This window comes from Delphinapterus leucas, chromosome 10 (assembly GCF_059928025.1).
Source record: "Delphinapterus leucas isolate spDelLeu-1000000601 "Yukka" chromosome 10, BTC_Dleu_Yukka2, whole genome shotgun sequence".
NCBI lineage: Eukaryota > Metazoa > Chordata > Mammalia > Artiodactyla > Monodontidae > Delphinapterus > Delphinapterus leucas.
In genome coordinates, this window is record NC_143138.1 from 38,455,187 (window position 1) to 38,481,116 (window position 25,930).

General features: G+C 46.8%; 1 protein-coding gene across 19 annotated transcripts in view; it reads right to left on the reverse strand.

The window, feature by feature from the left end:
• BRPF3 (bromodomain and PHD finger containing 3) overlaps window positions 1-25,930 on the reverse strand; it is a 103,131-nt gene that overhangs the window by 13,325 nt on the left and 63,876 nt on the right. For 18 of the 19 annotated variants that reach the window (XM_089918825.1, XM_089918819.1, XM_089918836.1 and 15 more), the window contains 4 exons: window positions 5,623-5,855; window positions 4,044-4,109; window positions 2,845-3,054; window positions 1,901-1,961 (listed from right to left, as the gene is read on the reverse strand). In XM_089918825.1, coding sequence (XP_089774951.1) covers window positions 1,901-1,961; window positions 2,845-3,054; window positions 4,044-4,109; window positions 5,623-5,855 — 570 coding nt within the window. The remainder of the gene's footprint in view (window positions 1-1,900; window positions 1,962-2,844; window positions 3,055-4,043; window positions 4,110-5,622; window positions 5,856-25,930) is intronic. The other variant, XM_089918837.1, reaches the window with a different exon arrangement.

Here is a 25,930-nt window from a genome sequence, read left to right on the forward strand (position 1 = left end):
AGACTAGAGATGCTTAACAGCCCACGTTGTAAGTCTTCCCAGGGCTTGCCCTGAGAGGAAGAGAAAGGAAAAGTTCTAGGCAAGAGACAGGTATGGAGGCAGCCAGGTAGCCAGGATGCAATCTGAGGTGTAGCGGGATTTCCTGGGGCAGGCAATTGGTGTCTGCTCCGAGATCCAAGAACCAAATCAGGGGCTCCCCAAACCTCAAGCCCTCGATATACACCATCACTGAGGAAAGAATGGAGGGGCTCCCCACCTGGGGCAGAAAGGACCACAGGCCCTAGCCAGACCCTCCTATTCCCTAAGCTCTGTAGGTGAGACCTCATCTCCACCACCACCCCCCCCCCAGGTCATCCTCCTTTAGGACACTGGGGGCTCGGCTTCACAGCTGTCACCTGTGAAAATGTGGAAGATGGGGCAGTTGTCAGAGGACAGTCAGGGTTAGGAGGAGTCTGTCTGCAGAGAGGTCAGAGGGGGCAGTGGACTGGATTGACCGTGGCTAGGAATAAAACTCAGAGGTAGGTTCCACCATCAGCCACCTTGTACAGATGAGAAAACAGGCCCCAGGAGATGAATTACTTGCTCAAGGTCACATAGTTGGTGTGTCAAAAACCAGGATCTAAACCCTTTTTACAGATTTGGAACTAAGACTCAGAGAGGGAGAGTGATTTCCTGGAGCTCACACAGCTTGGGGGATGGGGATCCTGGCCCAGGGCTACTTGCCTCCAGAGCCACATTCTCTCCATCCTGTGCTCCTGCTCCCTACCCCACTAGTCGGGAGAATGGACCCAGGATAAAGTAAAGAGTTAGGACAGCGGAGCTTAGGAAAGCAGGAAGCAATTATTTGGCTGCACCACGCAGCATGCAGGATCTTAGTTCCTCAACCAGGGATTGAACCTGCACCCCCTGCAGTGGAGGCATGGAGTCTTAATTGCTGGACTGCCAGGGAAGTCCCAGCAGGAAGCAATTTTGAAGAAAAAAAGTGTACATATCCTACGAGAAAAACCTCATTCAACCCCTTAATCTCACTCCTTAAGTATATTTTTTAAACTACATACACAAAAAGTTCACCATAGCATTGTTTATAATAGTGAACATTTGGAAACCCAAGAATGATCAAAGTATTCTGTACAACTGTGATGGAATATTATACAGGTGCCAAAAAGCCAGTTACAAAGACCATATGGCAACATGGAAAAAAATTTATTATATAACATTAAGTAAACCCTTTGATCCAGAAATCCCCTTTTTCTGGAAATATGCTCTATGGAATTAATTCTAAATATAGAAAAGCATTTTTTCTTTCCTTTTAACAAAGATGTTTGCATGGCCTTCATGGAGTTAGCGTGTGTAGTGTATGCCTTTGGAATCTTCCTCCCACCCAGATAATACACAGAGGATACACAGGGGTGGGACCATGCTTTCCAAACCAACTTAGGGCAAGGGCTCTTCTCTCTCATTTGTTGATCTATATGTCACTCAAAAGTCTCACACAAACATAAACTAGTCACATCTAGTTCTACATTAACAATACTGTTTCATTGGAAAGAGAATAAAATGCAAGAAAATGTAATGATATGAGAATGGAATGCTCCAGGGAGATATGAGCTATGTATTTCCTAAGCATAGTTTTTAAATTCAGAAATACATTTGTACAAAAGCCCTAGACACTGTCCCATCAGTTAACCTAAAGCCCCTTTTCCACAGTGGTCCTAATTTCTGGCCACAGTAACATCTGGACAATGAAGGCTGTCAGGTCCCTGTGCCCATTTCCAGCTCTCCTGGGTGAAGAGCACCTCCAGTTCACAAACTGGGGGGAAATGCTCCTCTATCTAGCCCTTCTACTTCCTGTCTTTGCCCCACTTTCCTCCTCTTCCTCGGGGCACCACATAGTACTTACTCAGCCGCCTCAAGTACGAAACAGCATCTTCGTACCCTCTGTAGTAATAATTGTGCAGGATCTGCAAGGAGGGGCACCAGGAAAATAACTAAGGCTGTAGCAACAGAGAGACCCATAGTCCCCTCTTCCAAAGCAGTTGCTTTCATTGCTCTTGAGCTTTATATGATGAGCTTTTCAAAATGTGCCCATCCTTCAGTACCTGCTAAGAACAGCTGATCATCAGCTTCCCCTGGGCCGGAGAGGGTGCGATGTTTATGGTAGAACCAGAGAAGGTGCATTTGGACAGCATAAAGAGCAGCATTTGGAGACTGGGCTCAAATCCCAGTGCTGCCACTTACTGGCTGGGTGGCTGGGTGAATGTAACCTCTCACAGCCTCAGTTTCTTCACTTGTAAAATGGGAATAAAACAGTATCTATCACAGAGGATGCTGGAGGATTACACCAGATATTGCCCACAATGCCTTTTCTGTAAAAGGCCAAACAGTAAATATTTGGGGCTTTGTAGGCCACCTATAGTCTCTGTCACTTCTTCTTCTTCTTCTTGTTTTTTTTTTTTTTTTTAAACAATGCTTTAAAAATAGAAAGTCCATTCTTAGCTCACAGGCTGTATAAAAACAAGTCATATGCTGGATTTGGCCCCTGGGCCATAGCCTGTTGAACCCACATTGTATGTCAAAATGGGAGAGTTCAGCCAACATTGCTATCAGTGGTTCTGAGATCATCTCATTTTACAGGGGAGAAAACTGAGGTTGGGAGCACTTAGGGCCCTTGTTCAAGGTCACATACCCAGCTGGCAGCAAGGCCGGGATACAGCTTTAGGAGGAAGTTTAAGGGATCATTTGAGATGGACTGAATGGGCCTCATTGGCTCCCCCATCCCACTCCAGACCCCATCACCCTTTCCGGCTCTCCTTGCCCATCCCCCAGGTCCCTCCTGTCTCTTACCACCAGGTCTGGGGGGAACAGGGCATGGGTCATCCTGGTGATGTTCTCCAGGGAGAACTGGAAAGAGCAGTTGAACATGAGGAAGTCACAGAAGATGGCGGGGCAGTCCCGCGGGCAGATGTCCTGCTGACCACTGAAGGTGGAGATGGTGATGGAGTCCGTCCAGAAGGAGCAGGGCTGCATGCCCGAGAAGGCCCCGTCGATGTACCGCTGCAGGGCGGAGGGGGGAGGCAAAGTGAGAAATGCTCATCTGGGGTCATAGGTCCTCTCCCCCACTCAGGGAGAGCAAAGAAATGGGTCCCTTGGGAGAAGCTTTGACGCCAAGGTCCGGGGGCATCCATACCCTGGATGAAGCAGGAACGAATGCTTCCCTGTCACGTTACCCCTCGTGGAGTCCCTCAACAGCTGAGGGCAGGGCCGGGGAAAGGAGCTCATCCACAGGGCCTTTTGAGAAGGTGCACATGTGGTGGGTCTGAGCAGGTTGTGAAATCGCCCTCCTCCAGACTGCCCTGGGTCCAAGCTGCCCCCCTCTGTTGAGGTCAGACACCCTCAACACCCTCCAGAGCACCCCTGACCACCCTGTGTCCACCCTCAAGTCCCTTCCCCTCTTGGGGCTTCTGTTTCCTCGGCTGTGAACAAAGGATCACAGATGCTGAGGCTCTAACCCTCTGGGTGCCTGCGAATTAAATGACTGACAGGCAATACAGGGGTCCATCTACTAGCTGATTAAATGAATGGCAGGCAATACAGGGGTCCATCTACTAGCTGATTCGTAATCTCTGGATCTCATTTTCTCTATACGTAAAATGAGGAGAGGGCACGGGTTAAATCTTCCTACTCAGAGTGCTGTCCGTGGACCAGCAGCACTGGCGTCAGCTGAAGTTGATTGGAGGTACAGAATCTCAGACCCACCGGATTTTCCTGCTGGGGAAATCTGGCAAACCTGTGGAAACTTGACTTGTTGGGTTCAGTAATGTGTTGGTGAGTCCAGAGAGAAGCCCAACTTAGGGGGAAAAGTTCTTCTTAAAGCCCCAGAAATCTATCTACGCTGGGAATTCTGAGTAGGAAACCACAAGGACCTTTTCAATTCTTGGTCTTCCCACTGAATTCTGAGACCATTCCTCCCAAATGTGGGTCACAGGGGCCCTGAGGCACCCCTGGATCCCAGCTCACCCGCCCTCCCACACTGAGGTACTTACCACACCGCGGTAAGTTGGAGGAATGAGGCCGCAGTACACAGGGACAAAGCAGCTGCAGTACAGGGCCTGTGGGGGAGAGGACAGGGTTGAGATGCCCAAGGCCTGGGGGCTGCGTGGGGAGGGATCACCTGCGGGCATCTGGGACACTGTCAGCCTGGCCCTTCTTAAACCCAAGGTGGAGTCACTGCCCTGGGAAGTGGAGCCCCAGGTTCAGCTCCTGGCTGGATCCTTGGTAACCTACTTGGTCAGGCTGGGCCGGATGTCTCAGTTTTAAAGGGAGAGAGTGGCCTCAATGATCTGCAGGGCTCCTTCTAACACCAAATTTCCATGAATCCAATGGGATTCAAAAACCATTAATGTGTGTCTGGCCTGGGCCTGGAATCAAAGGAGGGTGAGATGCCCACACTTGGGAATGCTCAGAGGGGGACCAAGAAATTAGGTGACAGTACATGGGGTGACAGGTGCTGTGATGGAGGTAAGCATGGGCATCGTGGTCCCAAAGAAGAAGCACCCAACCCAGGGGTTGCAAGGCAGGCAGGTGATGAAGGAAAGTTCCCTGGCAGGAGTGACTGGAGTCTCACCAAGCAGGTGAAGTGGGGTGGGAAGGAGGGAAGGGCATCCGGCACGAGGCAGGAGGCACGGCAGGTGCCGACACAGAGGCCTGCTTTGTGTGATTTGCTCTGGTTGGCATGGGTAAGAGTGGGAGGTGGTGGGAGAGGGCTGGGGAGAGAAAAGTCTTGAAGAGCTGGGTGCTAATAAACCCAGGGGACATGAGGTAGCTGGAGGAGGTATCCATGTCCCTGCCCATTCATCCCCAACCCCCAGGGTCAAGGCCATGCCAGTGTGGGGATGTGAGGATGGGTGGCGAGGGTCTTGTATTCAGAGGAGGGGAGGGGATTGGAAATATGGGTGGAGGGTCATGCAGCTCAACTCTTGCCCTGAAAGAAAATTGGACATAACCACAGCACTCTCCAGCAATAATAAGTCATAACTAAAATGTATATTAGTGAGCTTAGAACAATGCACTGTCAGAATCCCCTTTCCTAAGTGTTAACCCATTTAGTGATAACACAGTCCTTTTTATCAAGGACCAGTGGAAGAGAGGGGGCGGAGGGAAGCTGTTCCCACAAACTGGGAGTAATTTAGTGGGGAAACACTGAAGTCCAGGCCCTAGAGGAGCCATGGGACCTCTGTTGGTAATACAAACGGGCCCCTGAGAAGCTGCAGGATTAGAGCAGAGGGCAAGACAGAGGCAAAAGGAGGCAGACTCTGAGTGCTGAAATGTAGGATGGTGAGCATGTCTGATTAGTTTTTGGCTTCTCTGTGTCCATCTTGTCTAACAGCGTGCCTGACACAGAGGGATAGATGCCAGGAGGGTGAAGGGAGGGAAAAACTAGGGGGGCAGAAAGCAGAAGGAAGGAAGTGAGGCAGACAAGTGGACCATCCCAGGGGCCCGTCAAGAGAAGCGGGGCCAGCCTCTCCTTTCCTGTCCCAACTCCCTGGGCTCTGCCCCCACTCCCTGGCCCCGCCCTATCCCTAGCCCCGCCCCCACCCTTATTCCCAGGTCCCGCCCCCTTGCCTCGATGAGCTCTTCTTTGGATGTATATTCTGAAACCACAACACTCTTTCCATCCGTGAACCGGGTGAGGCTCACGTGGAGCTTCCCCGTGGCGACCCTGTAGGAGTCCTCAGGCAGGACCCGGTACAGAAACTGCCTCATCGTCTGCACCATCTTACAGGACGGGGACAAGGGCCCCAGGAAGGATTTCTTCACCTCGGCCACGCCCACACTGAGGACTCGGAGGTACTCATCTGTGGAGGAAGCAGAGAGGAGTGGGAGCTTAGCGGCCCCCGCGGCAAAAAGAGGTCAAGGGCGATTTCGCCATCTCATCCTGCATCCAACAAATGGGGAAAAACCTATAATTCTGACGCAGGGAAGGTCTCAGGCATCAACCTGTCATTCTGCACACAAGGAAAGCAAGGCACGGAGGAATGAAGTCACTGGCTCCAGAGAGTCCACAGCTAGTCAGGCGTCCTGACTCCTTCCTATTGAGGGCAGAGGACCACTTTTCTACCCCAGATAGCTTTCCCTATCACCATGCCTGAAGTCCACCACCAGACTGCATTCTTTTGAGTCTTAGAGGCTTTTGGCCCCATATGAGATTCCCATTAAATACGGCTGAAAGCCTTCACCAAGTGACACCCTGGGATGCTTGCTTAGTGCTGGCAAAGTCTGTGGGGCTGCTGACCTTGAGGCAGGGGAATTACAGGGAGGGGTGAACTTGGTCTTGAAGCCATTGCATCATCTTCCTTTTATGGCCCCTGGTACAGGCCTGAGAGGGAGAAGGCCCTAAATTACAGACCCAAGGCTGTGCTGCAGGGGTTCCCAGGAGGGCGAGATTAACCTTCTGTCTCCTTCTGAGAGGAGCACAGCCTGGGCACATGAGGGCCTACATGTGCCAGATGGGGCTTGGAGGGCAGATGCGTTGTCCAGGGGCTGGCAGAGGAAGGTGTAACCCACATGCCCCCCACATTCCCCAGAATTCTACCAGGGAAGTTAGAGTTGTAAGCTTAATAAGAAGTGCTATCACAGCAATACTGTGAGGTAGGTATTTCTATCCTCATCTTACTGATCAGGAAACTAAGGTTCTGAGAGCTAATATAAGTTGCCCAAGGTCAACCATCTAGTAAGTGTACAAAGTGGGATTTTAACCTAGAGTGTGTGACCCCGGAACCCATACTCCTTCTGTCACAGTAAGCTAAAAGCTTTCAGAGCTGGGACTGTACCTGCCTCTGGCCAATTGCTGCTAATTTCTACCTTGTGCAAACCCACTGGGAAAATCAGGAGCAGAAATAGCTCTGAAAAGAACTGCTAATTTTTTAAACAAATATTTAATTGTAAAACATCATATACAGAAGAACTTTCTTACAATTAGTGTCATGCAGTGAGAGCTACCTGGGAAGTTGTGCAGTCATGAACTCTTTGCCACTGGAGGTAACCAAGCAGAGGTAGGACAAGTACCTCGGTCAGAGAACTTATCAAAGGGATTCCTGCATGGGTGGTAAGGGCTAAGATTCCTTCCAACCCTGAGATTCTGGGATTCTCATGGGCACCTGACAATAAATCTGAGAAGCCATCACAGTGCACGTTACTTTCCTGTTTACAAATAGAGCATCTGAAGCACAGAACTGTTTAAGTGATTTGCCCAAGGTCACACACAGCAATCTGGGGACAAACCAAAGCTAGGGAGGCTCTACTCCTCTTGCATTTTACCATTTACAGATTATTCCTCATTAATCCGGGGAGCGGGTAGGATAAGGAACTTTAGTATCATTTTATAGATGTAGAAGCTGAGGCAGAGAAAAGCTAAGTGTCCTACCCGAGGTCAGACAGCCAGGCAGTATTTGTTCTGACTCCAGACTCCACCTTCTTTCCCTGAGGGTTGGACTGATCCCAGAGGCTGAGCAGCCTGGGTTGCCATGGTGACGGCTTTTTCTCTCCAACATTCAGAATCACAACTGCCTCTGTGTAGTAGAGGCAGTAGACCTGATCAACACAGCATCTTAGCCATCACTCCCCTACAGGGGAGGGTGCTCCTGGCTAGCGGGGAAGGCCCTACAGTTTTAGCAAGGCTAGCTTTACCAAGTACCAACTTGTACAAACTGTTTTGCCTCAAGGGAGGGCGGCAGCCAACCCCCCAGTAGGTTATGAAGCAACTGAGCATTTTGATACCAAGGTGTTGGGTCATTGAGTTCTTGCCCGCAAGACCAGTCAGGATGGGGAGTGGAAACAGGGTGGGGACTCGCTGTTTTGGAAATTCTTAATGAGCAGCTTGAAGTGGCCTCACAAGGGTTGGTGGCCTTTCTCACAATGCCTCAGAGCCAGGAGCGCCTGATTCAGCTTGCCCGTACACTCCTGGACTCCCAGCAGGAGGCGCTTGCTGGGACCACTGGAAGGAAATTTGTTCTCATTGCACAAGAAATACATGTTCATTGTGGAAAAAAAAATTTTTTTTAATGCAGATAAGCTAAAAGAAAAAAATTTTAATGTCTTAGAATCCCTCCACCTAGAGATTAACATTTGGTATATGTCTTCCTAGATTATATATTTTATATTTATTCTTACTTATAAGAATACTTATATGGAGTCATACTGTATACACTATTTTGTAACTTGCTTTTTACACCTAATAAATCATGTCTTTCCACATCAATAAGTAACCATTTATAACCCAATTTACGGGCAGTATGGACAGCTATTGTAAGGTTATACCATTATTTATTGAGCAGGTCCCCAACAGGGTTGCCTATTTAGTTTCCTTGCTTTTCTAAACAACGCTGCAATGAATAGTCTCTTGCTAAATTCTTTGCCTGTGTCCTTAATTACTTTCTGTAGGATAAATTCCTGGAGGTGGGAATGTTAGGTCAAAGGCATGCATATTTAGTCTTATAAAACTTACTTAAATCATTGCTTTTGTATATTATCCACTTACAGTCAACTCTCAGCTATATAGGGATGGTAGCGGGTGACAGGGACAAAGCAGTGGCCAAGATAACACAGACATCTCCTATATACTTACATCTGAAAAATGGTGCTATCTGGAAATTAGCAAGGTAGACAGGGAGGAAGGGGGTGGGAGATTGCCTGATTTCTCCCACTCAGGTGCCCAGTTTAGTATTCTTCCCTGCTGCTCACCGGGGCTGTGTACCAAAGGATGCCTTTACCTCTGTCTCTCCTTGCTTCTCCTCAGGTGTCTCTCTGTGCATCTCTGTCTTCAGAGTCTCTATCTCTTTCTCTCTCTCTCTCTCTCTCTCTCTTCCCTTCTCTCTCTGTCTCTTTCTCAGAGAAAAACAACTAACCTTCTGGTTAAACAAGTCTCTGTTGATAGAAAGTCAGGTGTTAAGCATAGCAATTGCTGGGGGTCTACCAGGAGGGATAAATTTAGCTTCTTTCTTTATGCAACTCTGTTCTTTCCAGCACCTTCTCCCGTTTAAAGGCCTCCTTCCAAGCTGCAGGCTGCTGGGCTCTGAGACACAGTGTCCCACAGTGGCCAGAGCAAGTTGGGATTTAAAAGCAGCACTGTGGGAACTCAAGGCGGGCTGCTCCCACCCCCAGCCCACACTTACCACATCCACTTCTGCTCCCTCCCACCTCCTTTCACACCTTTCTATTATCTAATTGCGGGCCTGCCTCCCAAAACCAGGAGATTCTCTGAGGGCAGGTGTTTGTGGTCCTCCTCTCTCCATGGCCTATCACTGCACTTTGCCCATGGAAGACCCTTCAGAAACTTTGCTCTAAGCTGGGAACTCCTCAAGGGGAGGGATGGGCCCCATTCACTTACACCCACTAAGCCTCCCACAACACTTGGTGGGTGCTTGGTGTTTGTTCAGTATGTGAACAAAGGAAAATACAAACCCAATAAAGCAAGCGATGGAGATGCTTACAGGGAAGAGTTACTTGACTTAATTACCCAATAAAAACTTGAAGACAAGATCATCACAGATAGATGGATAGATAACAGAGTTAACTATATTGATAAATGCGTGCCAAGAACTTCAGCAGGAAATTAAATAAGATCCTGGGACCGGGAGGTTTTGAAGGGCATGTGGAAGCCACTCCAGTGTCAGCCACTCAGAGACTCTTTTCTGTGACCAGACCCATTTCTTGGAAAAAGCTCAGGCTTTGGAGCCAGGGAGATTTGGTTCAAATCCCAGCTTTGCCACATACTATCTGGGTCACCACTGGCAAGTCAAATAACTTCTTCCAGCCTCAATTTTGCCACCTATAAAATGGGAAAAATAATAATACTTACCTTACTGGGTTGTTATGAGGAAGATAGTTTTTTAAGAGCTGGCGCATAGTAAGTGCTCAATACTGGTTATGCCAGTAATTCTCCATGTGACCATGGACAGGGTTTCTTGATGTTTCTGGCTTTCAGCTTTCTCATTTGAACAGGGGACAATGATCTCCGCCCCATATCTTTATCAAGGTGCACTCAGGGCTTCCCTGGTGGTGCAGTGGTTGAGAATCTGCCTGCCAATGCAGGGGACATGGGTTCGAGCCCTGGTGCCGGAAGATCCCACACGCCACGGAGTAAATAAGCCCGTGTGCCACAACTACTGAGCCTGCGCTCTAGAGCCCGTGAGCCACAACTACTGAGCCCATGTGCCACAACTACTGAAGCCCGCGCACCTAGAGCCTGTGCTCCGCAACAAGAGAAGCCACCGCAATGAGAAGCCTGCGCACCGCAACGAAGAGAAGCCCCCACTCACTGCAACTAGAGAGAAGCCCATGCACAGCAGCGAAGACCCAACGCAGCCAAAAATAAAAATAAATAAATTTATTTTTTTAAAAAAAAGGTGCACTCAGGCTCACTTGTGGGTTCAAGAGAACAAAGTAAAAGCACTGTGGAGATGAGAGGATGTACCCCGGTTTTAGGGAGTGGTAAGGGTATGGGTGAGGGGTAACGTCGTTTAGGCATGGTTGGCAGCAGCACTCCTTACCCTGTCAACTTGGGGGACCCTACAGATTTAGTAGGGGAAAAGGGGGGCTTAGTAAAATCATTGACGAGGAAGGAAAGAAATAGATATGTGTTTATCTCACTTATATGCTTAAGTGCGTAATGTTTTCCCCTTCATGTGGGCAAGGATGGTCTCCATCTCATTCATCCCTTTGTCCCTAGCACTTGATATAGTGCATGGAACATGGCAGGCACTTAATAAACATAGATGCATGCATGAATAATGAATAAATGAATGAAACCAGAAATCAAGGGAGGACAGTGCAGCCCAGAGAGAGAAGAAGCTATTCAAGGTGACCCAGAGTGTAAAAACAGGGCTTCTCTTTCCCTCCCTCACGTAGCCTCTTGCTAAGTGTTAAATCCTAGAAAGATGGGCACTTGGCAGCTGACAATTTAAACTGCTGGGGATCTCGTTCACAGGGTGCCCGAATTAAATTGGCTGTGCAGGATGAATCTGCAGTGGAGGATGGGACTAGAGGCCCCAGTCTGCCTCGGACTGGTAGCCTAGCAACAACTTCCAGTTCAGCCAATCACCGTGAGGCCCCTCTCACTGCCGCCCTGCTCCCCCACCTGCGGGAGCGGTGGGCACCGGGGAATCAGGGGGCTCGGCAGCCTCTGTGGAGGCGTTGGCGAGCAGAGTCGCGTTCCCAGGAAAGCCATGCAATTCTCCGAGTCCCTGTGAGGAGACCCTGGGAGTCAACTGCTTTTACCTGATCCCTACTTGTAGGCTGAATTATAGGCTGTATTTCCCTGTGGGTATATCTTGACTGCCCGACTCCACTATGATCATTATTATTAGTATTATCTTAACAACAGTCGTTTACCCAAGCAGGTTTTCACATTTGTAATCTCAGTTTATCCTCACAGAGACAGCGAGCCCCTGAGCGGGAGGGGGGTGGGGAAGTGATTTATTCACCATTTTATTTCTAAATCCTACACTGAAAGGGCACTGATTAGAAAAAAAATTGGCTTGAAGCTGCAGTGTTACCACTGCACCACTGGAAGGTCCATAGAGACCCTCCGGGGCAGCGATTTTTCAGCCAAGGAGCCTCCGTTCAAAGAAAAGGAAATAAAAGGAATCCAAATCGGAAAAGAAGAAGTAAAGCTGTCACTGTTTGCAGATGACATGATACTATACATAGAGAATCCTAAAGATGCTACCAGAAAACTACTAGAGCTAATCAACGAATTTGGTAAAGTAGCAGGATACAAAATTGATGCACAGAAATCTCTGGCATTCCTATACACTAATGATGAAAAATCTGAAAGTGAAATCAAGAAAACACTCCCATTTACCATTGCAACAAAAAGAATAAAATATCTAGGAATAAACCTACCTAAGGAGACAAAAGACCTGTATGCAGAAAATTATAAGACACTGATGAAAGAAATTAAAGATGATACAAATAGATGGAGAGATATACCATGTTCTTGGATTGGAAGAATCAACATTGTGAAAATGACTCTACTACCCAAAGCAATCTACAGATTCAATGCAATCCCTATCAAACTACCACTGGCATTTTTCACAGAACTAGAACAAAAAATTTCACAATTTGTATGGAAACACCAAAGACCCCGAATAGCCAAAGCAATCTTGAGAACGAAAAACGGAGCTGGAGGAATCAAGCTCCCTGACTTCAGACTATACTACAAAGCTACAGTAATCAAGACAGTGTGGTACTGGCACAAAAACAGAAAGATAGATCAATGGAACAGGATAGAAAGCCCAGAGATAAGCCCATGCACATATGGTCACCTTATCTTTGATAAAGGAGGCAGGAATGTACAGTGGAGAAAGGACAGCCTCTTCAATAAGTGGTGCTGGGAAAACTGGACAGGTACATGTAAAAGTATGAGATTAGATCACTCCCTAACACCATACACAAAAATAAGCTCAAAATGGATTAAAGACCTAAATGTAAGGCCAGACACTATCAAACTCTTAGAGGAAAACATAGGCAGAACACTCTATGACATAAATCACAGCAAGATCCTTTTTGACCCACCTCCTAGAGAAATGGAAATAAAAACAAAAATAAACAAATGGGACCTAATGAAACTTCAAAGCTTTGGCACAGCAAAGGAAACCATAAACAAGACCAAAAGACAACCCTCAGAATGGGAGAAAATATTTGCAAATGAAGCAACTGATAAAGGATTAATCTCCAAAATTTATAAGCAGTTCATGCAGCTCAATAACAAAAAAACGAACAACCCAATCCAAAAATGGGCAGAAGACCTAAATAGACATTTCTCCAAAGAAGATATACAGACTGCAAACAAACACATGAAAGAATGCTCAACATCATTAATCATTAGGGAAATGCAAATCAAAACTACAATGAGATATCATCTCACACCAGTCAGAATGGCCATTATCAAAAAATCTAGAAACAATAAATGCTGGAGAGGGTGTGGAGAAAAGGGAACACTCTTGCACTGTTGGTGGGAATGTGAATTGGTACAGCCATTATGGAGAACAGTATGGAGGTTCCTTAAAAAACTACAAATAGAACTACCATATGACCCAGCAATCCCACTACTGGGCATATACCCTGAGAAAACCATAATTTAAAAAGAGTCACGTACCAAAATATTCATTGCAGCTCTACTTACAATAGCCAGGAGATGGAAACAACCTAAGTGTCCATCATCGGATGAATGGATAAAGAAGATGTGGCACATATATACAATGGAATATTACTCAGCCATAAAAAGAAACGAAATTGAGCCATTTATAATGAGGTGGATGGACTTAGAATCTGTCATACAGAGTGAAGTAAGTCAGAAAGAAAGACAAATACCGTATGCTAACACATATATATGGAATTTAAGGGAAAAAAATGTCATGAAGAACCTAGGGGTAAGACAGGAATAAAGACACAGACCTACTAGAGAATGGACTTGAGGATATGGAGAGGGGAAAGGGTAAGCTGTGACAAAGCGAGAGAATGGCATGGACATATATACACTACCAACGTAAAATAGATAGCTAGTGGGAAGCAGCCACATAGCACAGGTGCTCTGTGACCACCTAGAGGGGTGGGATAGGGAGGGTGGGAGGGAGGGAGACGCAAGAAGGAAGAGATATGGGAACATATGTATATATATAACTGATTCACTTTGTTATAAAGCAGAAACTAACACACCATTGTAAAGCAATTATGCTGCAATAAAGATGTTAAAAAAAAAAAAGAAATCTCAAGTGAAAACCTAATGTGTATTACAAAACAACTAAAAACAGGGCTGTTCTGGGTTGAAGGCAAGTGGGGTCTCAGGCCCAATCGCCCCAGCCAGCCCTAGGAAAGTAGGCCCTGAAAGCGCAGCCCTGAAACTCCTGAGGATCTAGGAGCCTAGGTCAAAAATACTAAACCAGACTAATTCTCTCATTTTACAGGTAAGAAACCCAGCTCAGGATAAAGGTTGAGCTCAATAAATATGGCTGAATGGGTGGCTGCCTAGCTGGCTAAATGGAGAAATGAATAAAGGCCGGATATACCCTAGGTCATGCTCTCTATGGTAGCAGAAACTGGAACTAGAATATATGACAAAACTCACATTTTCCTTCTCTGTTCTGAATGCATTATTGGCTTTAGCCAAAAGCAAAACAACTCTGACTTAGTAAGCACTTAAAAAACCAAAAAAAACCCCCAATACTTCTTATGGATAATAACAATATTCCAGAGAAACCTTTTTCTAACCATAAGAGTTTACCAAAAAATTGGTGTAAAAAGTTCAAATCATCTTACATCAGGTTGCCATGGAAACAGCAGTGCCTGCCACTGGTTCCTCACCTGGATTCCTGTCAAGGTGCCCTCGGAGCTTTTTCTCAGGGCCTGGGGTCTCACTCAGCCCCCATGTGCCTCTGCCCCAGAATCTAGACACAATCTCCACAACTTTCCACTGAAGGATCTACTGATTACCTTGAGATGAAACAGGCAGAGAGAATGTATCTAGAAAGTTCTCTGGAACCTCACAAAGTTCTCAGGACCATTGCCCGTGCTCTTCTCTCTCTGTTTTCTTTGGTGGACCCAGAAGTCCATTCGGGATTCTGCTCCAAGGTATAAACCAATACTGCGCCCCTCCAGGCTGTAGCCTGTCCTACCCTACAGACTCTCCCTGAACTACTGAGGGGACACTGGGATAATGCAAATGTTGTGAACTAGTCACCCTACAGTCTTAGTGTATATGTGTGTGTGTGTTTGTGTGTATGTGGTCAGGGGACCTACAGGTGAGCCTCTGCTATAAAGAGAAAAGACCATCTCAGAGCATCTCCTCATTTGAGATTTGCCCAAATTAATGCACCACTACAGAGGAATGCCCATGCCTCCCTCTTTCAGAACCACTGATAGTTGAAGCTCATTTCTGCTGACTGGCAGTATTCACTGCCCCAGCTGTCCAAGACTTCAGTTGGTGGGATCTGTTACCTACCTACCTACCTACATAGACCTCCGCCTATGTTACATGAGTCTTGAAGTTCTCATGGAACCACAGGTTTTGGTCCCACCAGCTGTTTACTGCTCTTACTGGCTACCACTCTTTGGTACCTCCTTGGTGCCAGGTGCTGTGTCAGGTTCTGAGGCCTCATAGTTTCATGTAATCTTCATGACGCCCCTTTGAGGTGGGTACTGTGGCTATCTCCTCTTTACAGATGAGGAAACAGAAGCTCAGCCAGTAGCTTGGCTACGGTCACACACTGGAAAACAGCAGAGCTAGGCTTCCAACCCCTGAGGGCCCCAAAGCCAGTGTTCTTTCCACCACAGCTCACTGCCTCCACCAGGGACACGCCCTTCAACTCCAGAGCCTCCAGTTCCCACAGTGAGGTAGGGGGAGCAGGGTGGCTCTGCAAAGGCTCTTGGGATCTGCCTTTCCAGGATTTAGTTTAGGCATATCTCCTAAGGGCTCAGATGTCCCTGGGAGACAGGAAGACTCTCTTTAGAGCAACAGAATTCAAATCACATCTTCAAACATATGTTCCTCTGTCCGCACACCCAGAGACCCTTCCCAAGCCAGGCCAATCACTTCTCTCATCAGTAAACACAAAGCGCACAATCCTGCTTTTCTTCCTGCTACACAACTTCTATTTACTTATTTATTTTTTACTATCTATGCAGACTTCACCATAAAGCCCAGCTTAAGATCTGGGCTTTCTCCTTAAAGCCTTCCCTGATCACCCTTGCTGTTAGCTCTCTCTTTCCCCGTACCATCTGCACCATTTATCTCAGGCTGCCTTCAGTGGTTTGTCCTGTCTCTCTGGCTAGCGCATTCCTTGAGGACAGGACCTGTATCAAGAACACCCTTCTCCTGGGACTTTCCTGGCAGTCCAGTGGTTAAGACTCCGTGTTTCCACTGCAGGGGGAATGGGTTCGATCCCTGGTCGGGGAACTAAGATGCCTCGAGGGGTGGCCAAACCTAGCTCTGTGTTGAACACTTAGTAGGTATTCAAGAATAAATTAAAGAACTATTTAATGTTCCATATTTCTGTTTTGCTCCTGTTATATCCCCAGCACTTAATTCAGTACCTGGCACACTGTAGGGACTTAATAAATGTTTGCTGAATAAATTAATAATGAATGGTAAAGAATGAATGAACTGAAGGAGGATCAAAGAGTATCTTCTCTATTGGACTGCTGGGACTCTTCCCAGCTGGTGGTCAGGAAGGTGGAATTCTTCAGTGACTCAGCCGGACTTGGGGCTTGACCGAACAGTTTGCTCTGTCAAGCCTGGTCCTAACTCTTGCCCCCCATTAATGGACACGAGACCCTGAGCCGGGGCTGAAGAGGAGCTTTTTCTTTACGTGTTGATCTCAGGAGGACAGAGGTGAGTTACCCTCAGGATTGGTGAGTCAAATCCTAATTCAAATGAGGGTCAAACCAGCCTGGAGATTTGTTTATCATTTGTCTGCTTCTTTTCCCTGTAGAATTAGAAATGGAATTAGAATTTGATCCCAAAGAGAAGCAAAGAAAACATCGCTATTTTAATACTCTCTAAGTAAGCTGGACTAAAAATGGATCCACCAAATGTAGTGTGGGATGCTGGATTGGATCCTGGGACAGAAAAAGGACATCAGTAGAAAAATTGGTGAAACCTATAGTTAATACTAAGGTACCAATATTAATGTCTGAAGGTTGGCAAATGTACTGTGGTTATATACGATGGTAACATGAGGGGAAACTGGGTGAAGGATGTATGGAGCTATCTGTATTATCTCAGCAACTTTTCTGTAAATCTATCATTATTGCAGAATAACAAGTTAATTATTATTAAAGTAAGAAAAAAAGAAAGAAAGAAAGAAAAAACAGGGACTTCCCTGGCGGTCCAGTGGTTAGGACTCTGCGCTTCCACTGCACGGGGCACAGGTTTGATCCCTGGTCGGGGAACTAGGATCCCATATGCCATGTGGCCAAAAAAGAAAAGTGAAAAAAACCCATAGATCGACCAAGGCTGTTAGACACTCGGCAGGGGCTCAGTTAACACATGCTGCTTTAAGAGGAATGAATCAACATAGGTCACCTGCATGACTTGCTTTCCAAATAGTTAGATGTTTCTAATGTGTAACCAACACATTCAGAGTATCACCCGATTTTCCATTCAGTTGTCTTCTACTTGAGTCCAAAGAATCATTTGGGTAAAATAAATTTTTATCCATTTGGTTTGAGAGGTTAAACATGTGAAACACAAGTTACTTTCAGTGAACTGAAAGATACTGATTCCATCACAGTAGTAGGAGGTACAGCCACCACCACCCAGCAATGTCATTTCTGTACATTTTACGAAAAGTTTTTTTTTTTTGCATACATCATGTCATTTGATCTCACTTTCTTAACCAATGTGCAAATGATTGCTTGGCCCATGGAGTCTGGTAGGAAAGCTGGGGTGTTGCTTGCAAAGCAATTCTGAAATCATGATTAGAGAGGATATAGAAATGTAGAAATTAAGAAAGATTCCAGTCTTGGCTCATCGTGTTAGCTAATCTCTCTGAACACCTGTTTTCACTTTGTAAAAGAGGTATAAATATAGTATCTAATTGATAGGATTGTGAGAAGATAAAAGTAAATGGTTTATGCAAAGCTTTGGGCATAGTACCTGGCACATTTCAAGTGCCTGATAAATAGCATTATTAGTGTGACACTAAGATGTGAATCAGAGCAGAGTTCATTCTACAGAAAACGCTGTCATCTCAGGCAGATAAAGAACTCCGGGAATGATTTTTGATGAAGACATTTTGATTCTGAAAGTGCACCTAGCAGCCTGCGCTGAACTTCAGGTTATGTCTGGGCAACACACACGCACGCACGCACGCACGCACGCACGCACACGCATGCGCACACGCGCGCGCACGCACGCGCGCAACAGGAAAAACTGGTGGTTCTACTCATGTCTTAAAGAACTTTGGAGAGACTTCTAGCTCAGGTAATAGAGTGTTAAGCTAAAAAGGAACCTCTCCAGCTTTAGGAACAACATCATCATCATCACCAACAACAACACAACAACCAGAACAAAGAGCACGATATAAAATAAAATCATGAGACGTGGCTGACTGCACAGAAAGAAAGAGCAGAAATGAAGAAGGAACTGAAAGCCAGTGCCATGAGAGAGAAAGCTGATGCTGTGATGATTAGACCAGAAACTGGCAGCCACAGGGCCTGTCACTCTGGGCTGTGTGAGGGGCAGTTGAACTGAGATGCTGCTTAAAGCTGGGGCCCTCCAACAGCCGCTGGGCCAATGAAACGTGCCAATGGCTTGTCTCTGAGCAGGGCTCTGGGTGAAACAACACAAAGTCTCCCATAAAAATGCAAAGCCCCAAGCCTGTATCACCTGTGGTTTAGAGCTTGAACTGACACAACCTACAGGGTGATTACCACGAAAATTGGTCCTGAGTTGCTGATAACCCTGGGTGCCTGGCCAGGGCCAAAGCAAACCAGCTCAGATGGTCCTTCCACCGCCGAAGCCACACAGAATTCCCACAGAAAAACCAAGTCCTCGTGCAGATGAGCTCACAATTAAAGTATTAAAAAATATTAACCAGGGCTTCCCTGGTGGCGCAGTGGTTGAGAGTCCGCCTGCCGATACAGGGGACATGGGTTCGTGCCCCGGTCCGGGAAGATCCCACATGCCGTGGAGCGGCTGGGCCCGTGAGCCATGGCCGCTGAACCTGCACGTCTGGAGCCTGTGCTCCGCAACGGGAGAGGCCACAACAGTGAGAGGACCGCGTACCACAAAAAAAAAAAAAAAAAAAAATTAACCAGACCAGGTTGGAGTCCAGTAATCTGTTTTAATAAGTTTAATGACTTCTCTAGGATGTTCTTCAGTTAAGTTTGAAAACTGCTGCATTACCTATGCTTTTCTATTTCAAGATCATTTTCTTTTCACTTGTTGATCCATTTATTCAACATTCACTCATCAAAGATATTTTGTGATGAATATTTGCTAGGCACTCTGCCAGGCACATCCATGACTTCTTTTGTCCCTCACCGTAACGTCCAAGGGATATGTCCCCTCTCCCAAGTTACAGATGGGAAAACTGAGGGGGAGGCAGGTCACTGGTGGGCGGAGGACCCACAGTGATTAGTGGCAGAGCTGGAACACCAGCCCAGTCCCCCTCGTTCCTGGGATATGAGTTCTCCATCAACCCTGGGGTGTCTTGTCCCTCAACTGAGTGACAAAGACAGGCACATGGGTGACTGAGGAAAGAAGTCACCAAAGTCAAGGTTCTCACAGAGGCAGTGTTGTCCTCCCAGCATCCGCCCCTGAGGCCCCAGTGGGTCCACTACCCAGAACACACCTGAGCCACCTGCCAATGACAATAACTTCAGCCACACTTGGCTCCGGGGCCTCAGGAGGGGTGGCAGGAGCTGCCCAAGGCAGCACTGGACCAGGCATGGGAGGCAGACCAAAACACCTGTAGCATTCCCTGCCTTCACGGGAGGAGTCGTGCCGGGTCTGGCTGTGCCCACATTTGTGGGGTGGGCGCCCCCACTTGTCGTCTGGCCCGCTCAGGTGCTTTGCAAGGTCCTTCTGGAACTCACTTCCTGCCCGGAAAGACAGCTTGTCTTCCTTCTGAAAATGCAAGCACATCTGTGTGCAGGGCTGTTGTACCCGCTGAGCTCACAGCCTGGAACACTCTCCTCTCAGAGTGCGTGGCCCTCCCACCCTTCCTTCCGCCTCAGAGTGGGCCTCGCCACCCAGCCCACCTGAAACTTTGCCCTTTGATCATTCATCACACCCTTCGCCTGCTTTATTTTCTTCTTTGAGCGTGCATACTGATATTTTTCTGCATGTTTAGTTATTTATGGCTTGATTTCAAGAAGAGAGTGTCAGCTTCATGAGGGCAGACTGTTTTGTTCACTGCTAGATCCCTAGGACCTAGAATGAGTGACTGGACAAATGGTCTATTTCATCATTGTAAATTCAGCTGGAATCCGGTCCTCAACTTCTCTGTCTTCACACTAAGTAGATTAGACTCAAAGAGTGGCTTTCAAACTTAAAAAGAAAAAAAATAAAATCATTGGAGATCAGGAGAGGCACAGAAAAAAAAAAATCATTGGAACACTTCCTTTAAGAGAAATTTTATAAAGAGTGGACAATAGCAGGGTTGTACTCGTTGAAGCTGGGGTAAGGGTCCAGGACATCAATGTGTGTCCTTTCCCTGCTCCTCTGTTCCAGCCTTCCTAACCCCACCTTGGCCCCCCATGGAACCCTGGGGTTCCTCAGAACACAGTTTGGAAACCACTGGCCTAAGTGAGGTCCACTTCCAACCAGTCACTTCCTCTTCCAAAGTCTAAATACAGTCATCCATAAAGTGGAGGAGTTGGACTCGCTGACCTTCCTTCTATGACATTCTAGTATTACTCGTCATATCAGGTAAATCCCAAAGTAAAAACTGCAAAGACACATTCAGTGTCACACTTGCCAATGGCCAGCAATTGTCAGGAGTCTATCAGGCAGTTCTTGTTGGACCAGAAGTTTGTGGGAGCCACGGAACCCGTAAGATGTTAGATTGCTCAACCAATCTAGATGATGGGATGAGACACAGCATCTGAAACAATTAAGACAGGATACTGTCAAGTGCTAGAGTAGGTGGACAGATTCTATAGGTAAACTCGAGATCATGGAAAGAGATCCAGTGGGGTAAAATGGGAGGATATGTCGGGAAGAGGTGTTATCTCTGCAGAGAAAAACAGAAGGTCATTCTAGGTAGGGGACACAGCGGGTGCCGTGAGGCACTGCCCAGGACCCCTAGCAAGACTGGAGCACACACATGCCAGCCGCCAGGAAGGCAGTCTGCTGATGGTTCAGAGCTGAGCCCCTTCCCAGCCAACACACTGGACTTGACCTGGTGGTTATTGAGTCAAGGTCTGGATCCCAGGCAGGGACAGAGTTTTTCCATCATCATCATATATCCAATTACAGCTATTGTGACAACGACTGCTAACTGTCCCCAGTATCTATTCTCCCCTTCTTCCTTAGCAGTTGAACCTCCAATTTTTAGCTGGACACATGGCCTCCCACAATAAAGTCTACATTTCCCAGCCTCCCTTGCAGTCAGGTGTGGTCATGTAACTAAGTTCTGATCCATAGGATGTGAGGTGACATGATGTATGTCACCTTCAAGGTCTGCCCTGAGAGGGAAGAAGTGTGCCCCCCTTTTCCTTCCCCAACTAGCTGGAATGCAGACATGGTGGGGAGCCCTCTTGGGCTGTGACCAACATGATGGAAGGAACCTGGGTCCTAATTCTGTGGAGCCACCACACCAGGCTTGGAGGGCTGGAGTGCAAAGGCCACATGAGGGAACAATGCTCTCGGGTCTTGCTGAGTCACTGCTATCCCAACCAGTGCAACTGCAGTATCAATCCGAGTTTGCAAAGCTTGTTCCCAGGGACCACTGCCGACCCCACTGCTGACCCCAGAGCCAGCTGTCGGGAGGCCTCAGCAGGCATTATTCCCTCCCACTGCTCAGTAGCTGAGCTGAGGCTCAGGGTGGCCTGCCCAAGGCTGCTCACTGCTGAATGGATTCCTGGGGCAAGAGGAAAGGGAAGGTGGACAGAGTTTGGACGTTGGGGTCAGACCAACTTTGGTTTGAAGACCACGTCCCTGCTTACTAAACCCTACTCTGAAAGACCATGTGAAAATAATGTGTGTGGCAAGCTAGGCTCACAATCTGACTGTAGACACTTTTGCTCTCAGAATGCAGAGAGCCTGCTTCCTAGACAAGTGCTCTTTCCCAGGGGGATCCTGGTGTCTGAGTCAAGTGCTCTCCGAGAGCGAGCTGTGGGAGCACCAAGGACTTAGTGCCTGACGGGAATGACGACAGACTCTCAGAGGAGGTGACATCTGCGGTGGGCCTTGGAGGATGGGGAGATGCAACACAGGGAGAGAAGAAAGGGGATGGCATCCCAGGGAGCGGGAAGAGCGTGAGCAAAGGCACAGAGATATGACCCACCCTGAGACTATCCTGGACGTGAAGAGCTCTCAATCCCAGCCCTCAGCATCAGGCCCACCCTTTTAATACTTTATTTAGCAGTTTGGGAATTTGGTGGGTTGGCTTTTTTGAGCAGGCAGCATAAGAGGTATTGGAAAACAATTAATTTTAGAGGCCAAAACAAAGTCACCTGATGAGCTCAGCTAAAAGTCAGCTCAGTCCCCTGTCCTACCTGCACCCAGCAGGGGAACAGCCACTGAGGCTGGTACTTCCCAGCACCATTCTGTGCCGTGAGACCAACCAGCCTGGGCTTCTCCTCAGGCTCATAGTCCTTATCTGCAGAGATACATGTTGCAAAATGTTCCCGCAAGAAAACAAAGCCTACATGCAACTTCTATGCAGATTTAAAATTATTTCAAAATAATAAAAAAAAACAAAACAAAGCAGGGTTGTGAGTATACAGACGAAACCCAGTTGGTAAGTGTTGATAAGAGTTGAAGTTAGATGATGGGTTCTTGAGGATTCGTTATATTATTCTCTCCAAGATGTTTGAAATTTTTCCGTTTTCAAAAGTTATTTAAGGACATCCCTGGTGGTCCAGTGGTTAGAACTCTGCGCTTCCACTGCAGGGGGCGTGGATTCAATCCCTGGTTGGGGAACTAATATCTCGCAGGCCACGTGGTGTGGCCAAAAAAAAAAAAAAGCTATTTAAAAGTTTTAAAAATGTACATGAATGTTCATAATGACATTATTTATAATAGCCCAAAGTAAAAACAACCCAAATGTACATTCCCTGATGAATGGATTTTAAAAATGTATTATATCCACACAAGGTAATATTATTCGACAATAAAAAGGAGTGAAGTACTGACTCATGCTACAATGGATGAGTTTCGAAAATATTGTGCTAGGTGAAACAAGCCAGACACAAAAGGACAAATATTGTATGATTCCATGTATATTAACTGTCCAGAATAGGCAAATCTATAGAGACACAAAGTAGATTAATGGCTGTCAGGCGCTTGAATGGCGGTATTGAAAGTTAACAGCTAAGGGGTATGGGGTTTCTTTGGGGGGATAATTAAAATGTTGTATAACTGATTGTGATGTTGGATGCACAACTTTGTGAATATACTGAAAGCCATAGAAAAAGTAAAACAGCCAGTAGAAGCTCTGAGCCATGGGTCTCCACAGGCTTCTCAGAAAAGCAGACTGGTTGTGGACTTGGGCTAAGGGCAAGGGATGGACCAGCCCCTGAACCAAGGTCCATCTTCCTCATCTGTGACCCAGCCAGAGGAATTCACAGAATCTAGTCCAGTCTAAAGCCACTGTAGGAAAACTGTTTCTCTCTATCCTGGAAAAATACATATCCCACTAATAATCAGATACGGAATTTTCATTAGTCCAGGACTATGGTGGGCATTTTACAGATTTCCATAAGCAATGCCTGACCCGTTTCCACTGCCTGGTCATACAGTCCTGGCGTCTCAGGAAGGTAGTACATCTTAGTTTTGCAAAGTGCACTGGGGCTTAACTGTGGCTGCACACCGGGATCACCTGGGAGTTGAATAAACACTGGTGCTGGGTTCCATCCCCAGAGATCCTGATTTAATTAGTTTGGGGGAGAAGCTTGGGCAGTGGACGTTTTAAAAGCTCCCAGGTGATTCAAACGTGCAAGATTGAGAACCATTGACTAAGTGAAGAATTCTTCAATGACTAGAAGAAAATATCAAAATTGTAGCATAGAGTATGGTAAAGCTTCTATCATGAAACTTCTCTTTTAGATTTATGTTCACCCTGGGTCTCAATACAAAAAATACTTCTCACTGTAGGTTTCAGTCTGGGAGACTGGAGACCTCAGGTTGACAGGTCCTGTCAGTCACCAAGCTAAATGAAGGGGATTCACCAGTAGTAATCAGGTGTTTCCCAGCCTCTCCGTGGGCCTCTCGGAGGGCAGGTGCTCCCCTGCTTCCAAAATAGCCCTTTCCCACTTTGGACAACCCTTGCCGAGTCAAAAGCTGCCTTTCTGAAACTTTCGCGTCAACCCCTGACACCAGGGGACCTGCACTCTTCACCACTCCCTGGAGGCATCACATTTCCCCACCATGTGACTTTGTCCTGTCATTATGCAGCATCCTGGCTAGAAACTGAGGCTCCTGTTCAAACTGTCTCTACCCGTCAAATTTCTACTCACCTTTCAAGCACTAGCTCAAATGTCACTTCCGTGAGGCCTTCCACGATGGGAGCTGTCTGCTCCCTCCGCCTGCACTCCTCTACCTTTTAATTTTCTAACATTCAGTTGGAACTCTTTGTATTGTAATGACTTGGTTACTACCTTGGGCTTTGAGTAGACTGTAAGCTCCTTGAGGGCATGGGTGGAGTTTCATCTTGTATTATATCTCTGTATCCTTTGCAGCACTCAGTATATGCTCAAAAAACACCCGCTGAACGAATGAATGAATGAATAATTGGCTTGCCGTGAAGTTTTTACAGGGGGGGAAGGTGCCAAGTAGTAGCTTAATTGGGGATGGGGTTTTAAGTCCACCGAATGCCCATTCTCTGGTAAGACAAAATTAACTTTCAAAGTTATGCAAATGCAGTTTTGAGGCAAGTTCCTAGCCCCAAATTGGAAATCATGAATCTCTGCGCTGGTTGTCAGGGAGACCATCTCTCCTCAGCTGAATAAATGAGTGAACAAACATTCATTCTCTAACTCATCTTTAATGAAAACCAGGCACTGGGTTAAGTGTTTTATAAACATTTTCACATGCCCCCAAATTGGCCCTATCACAGAACTAGGCACACATGGCCAGAAGATGGACCCACTGCTGCCTAAGCTTCCACAGAACAAAACACAATCTCAGGACAGAAAAGCCCAGACTGGGAACAAGAGGAGGGGCCATGGCCTGGAGGAGAGAGGCCTGGGGGCCACATGTTGAAGATTTTTTTTTTAATTTATTAATTTATTTTTGTCTGCATTGGGTCTTTGTTGCTGCGCTCGGGCTTTCTCTAGTTGCGGCGAGCAGGGGCTACTCTTCGTTGCGGTGCGCAGGCTTCTCATTACGGTGGCTTCTCTTGTTGTGGAGCGTGGGCTCTAAGCATGCAGGCTTCAGTAGCTGTGGCACGAGGGCTCAGTAGTTGTGGCGCATGGGCTTATTTGCTCCGCAGCATGTGGGGTCTTCCCGGACCAGGGCTCGAACCCATGTACCCGGCATTGGCAGGTGGATTCTTAACCACGGCACCACCAGGGAAGCTCAAGAATTTTTTTTTAAAGAGACAAACCTCTAGTTATATGCAGATAGTATGATTGTTTACACATAAAGTATGAGATAATCTACCAAGAAACTTTTAGAACTATTAAGAATGTTCATGAGGTTGCTCAAAACAATATCATTTAGCAAAAACCATCAACATCCCTTTATGTCAGCAATAGTCAATTACATTAGAAAATGCCATAGAAAAAAACATCCCGGGACTTCCCTGCTGGCGCAATGCAGGGGACAAGGGTTCGATCCCTGGTCTGGGAAGATCCCACATGCCGTGGAGCAACTAAGGCCGTGCGCCACAACTACTGAGCCCACGTGCCACAACTACTGAAGCCTGCACGCCTAGAGCCCATGCTCCACAACGAGAGGAGCCACCGCAATGAAGAGAAGCCCCCGCTCTCCGCTACTAGAGAAAGCGCGCGTGCAGCAACGAAGACCCAACGCAGCCAAAAAAAAAAAGAAATCCCATTCCCCATAGCAACAAAAACTAATAAATCTAAGAAAAGACACCCAAGATCTTTATTGAAGGGCAAAAAAAAGGCCAGAAGAAATAGAGAGATAGATAGACTATATTATAAATGGGAAGATATAATTTTAATCAAAATTCTAATAGAGCTTTTCACATGGGGGAAAAAGAGGGTTAAGAATGATAGCCAATATTTGAAGAAGAAACTG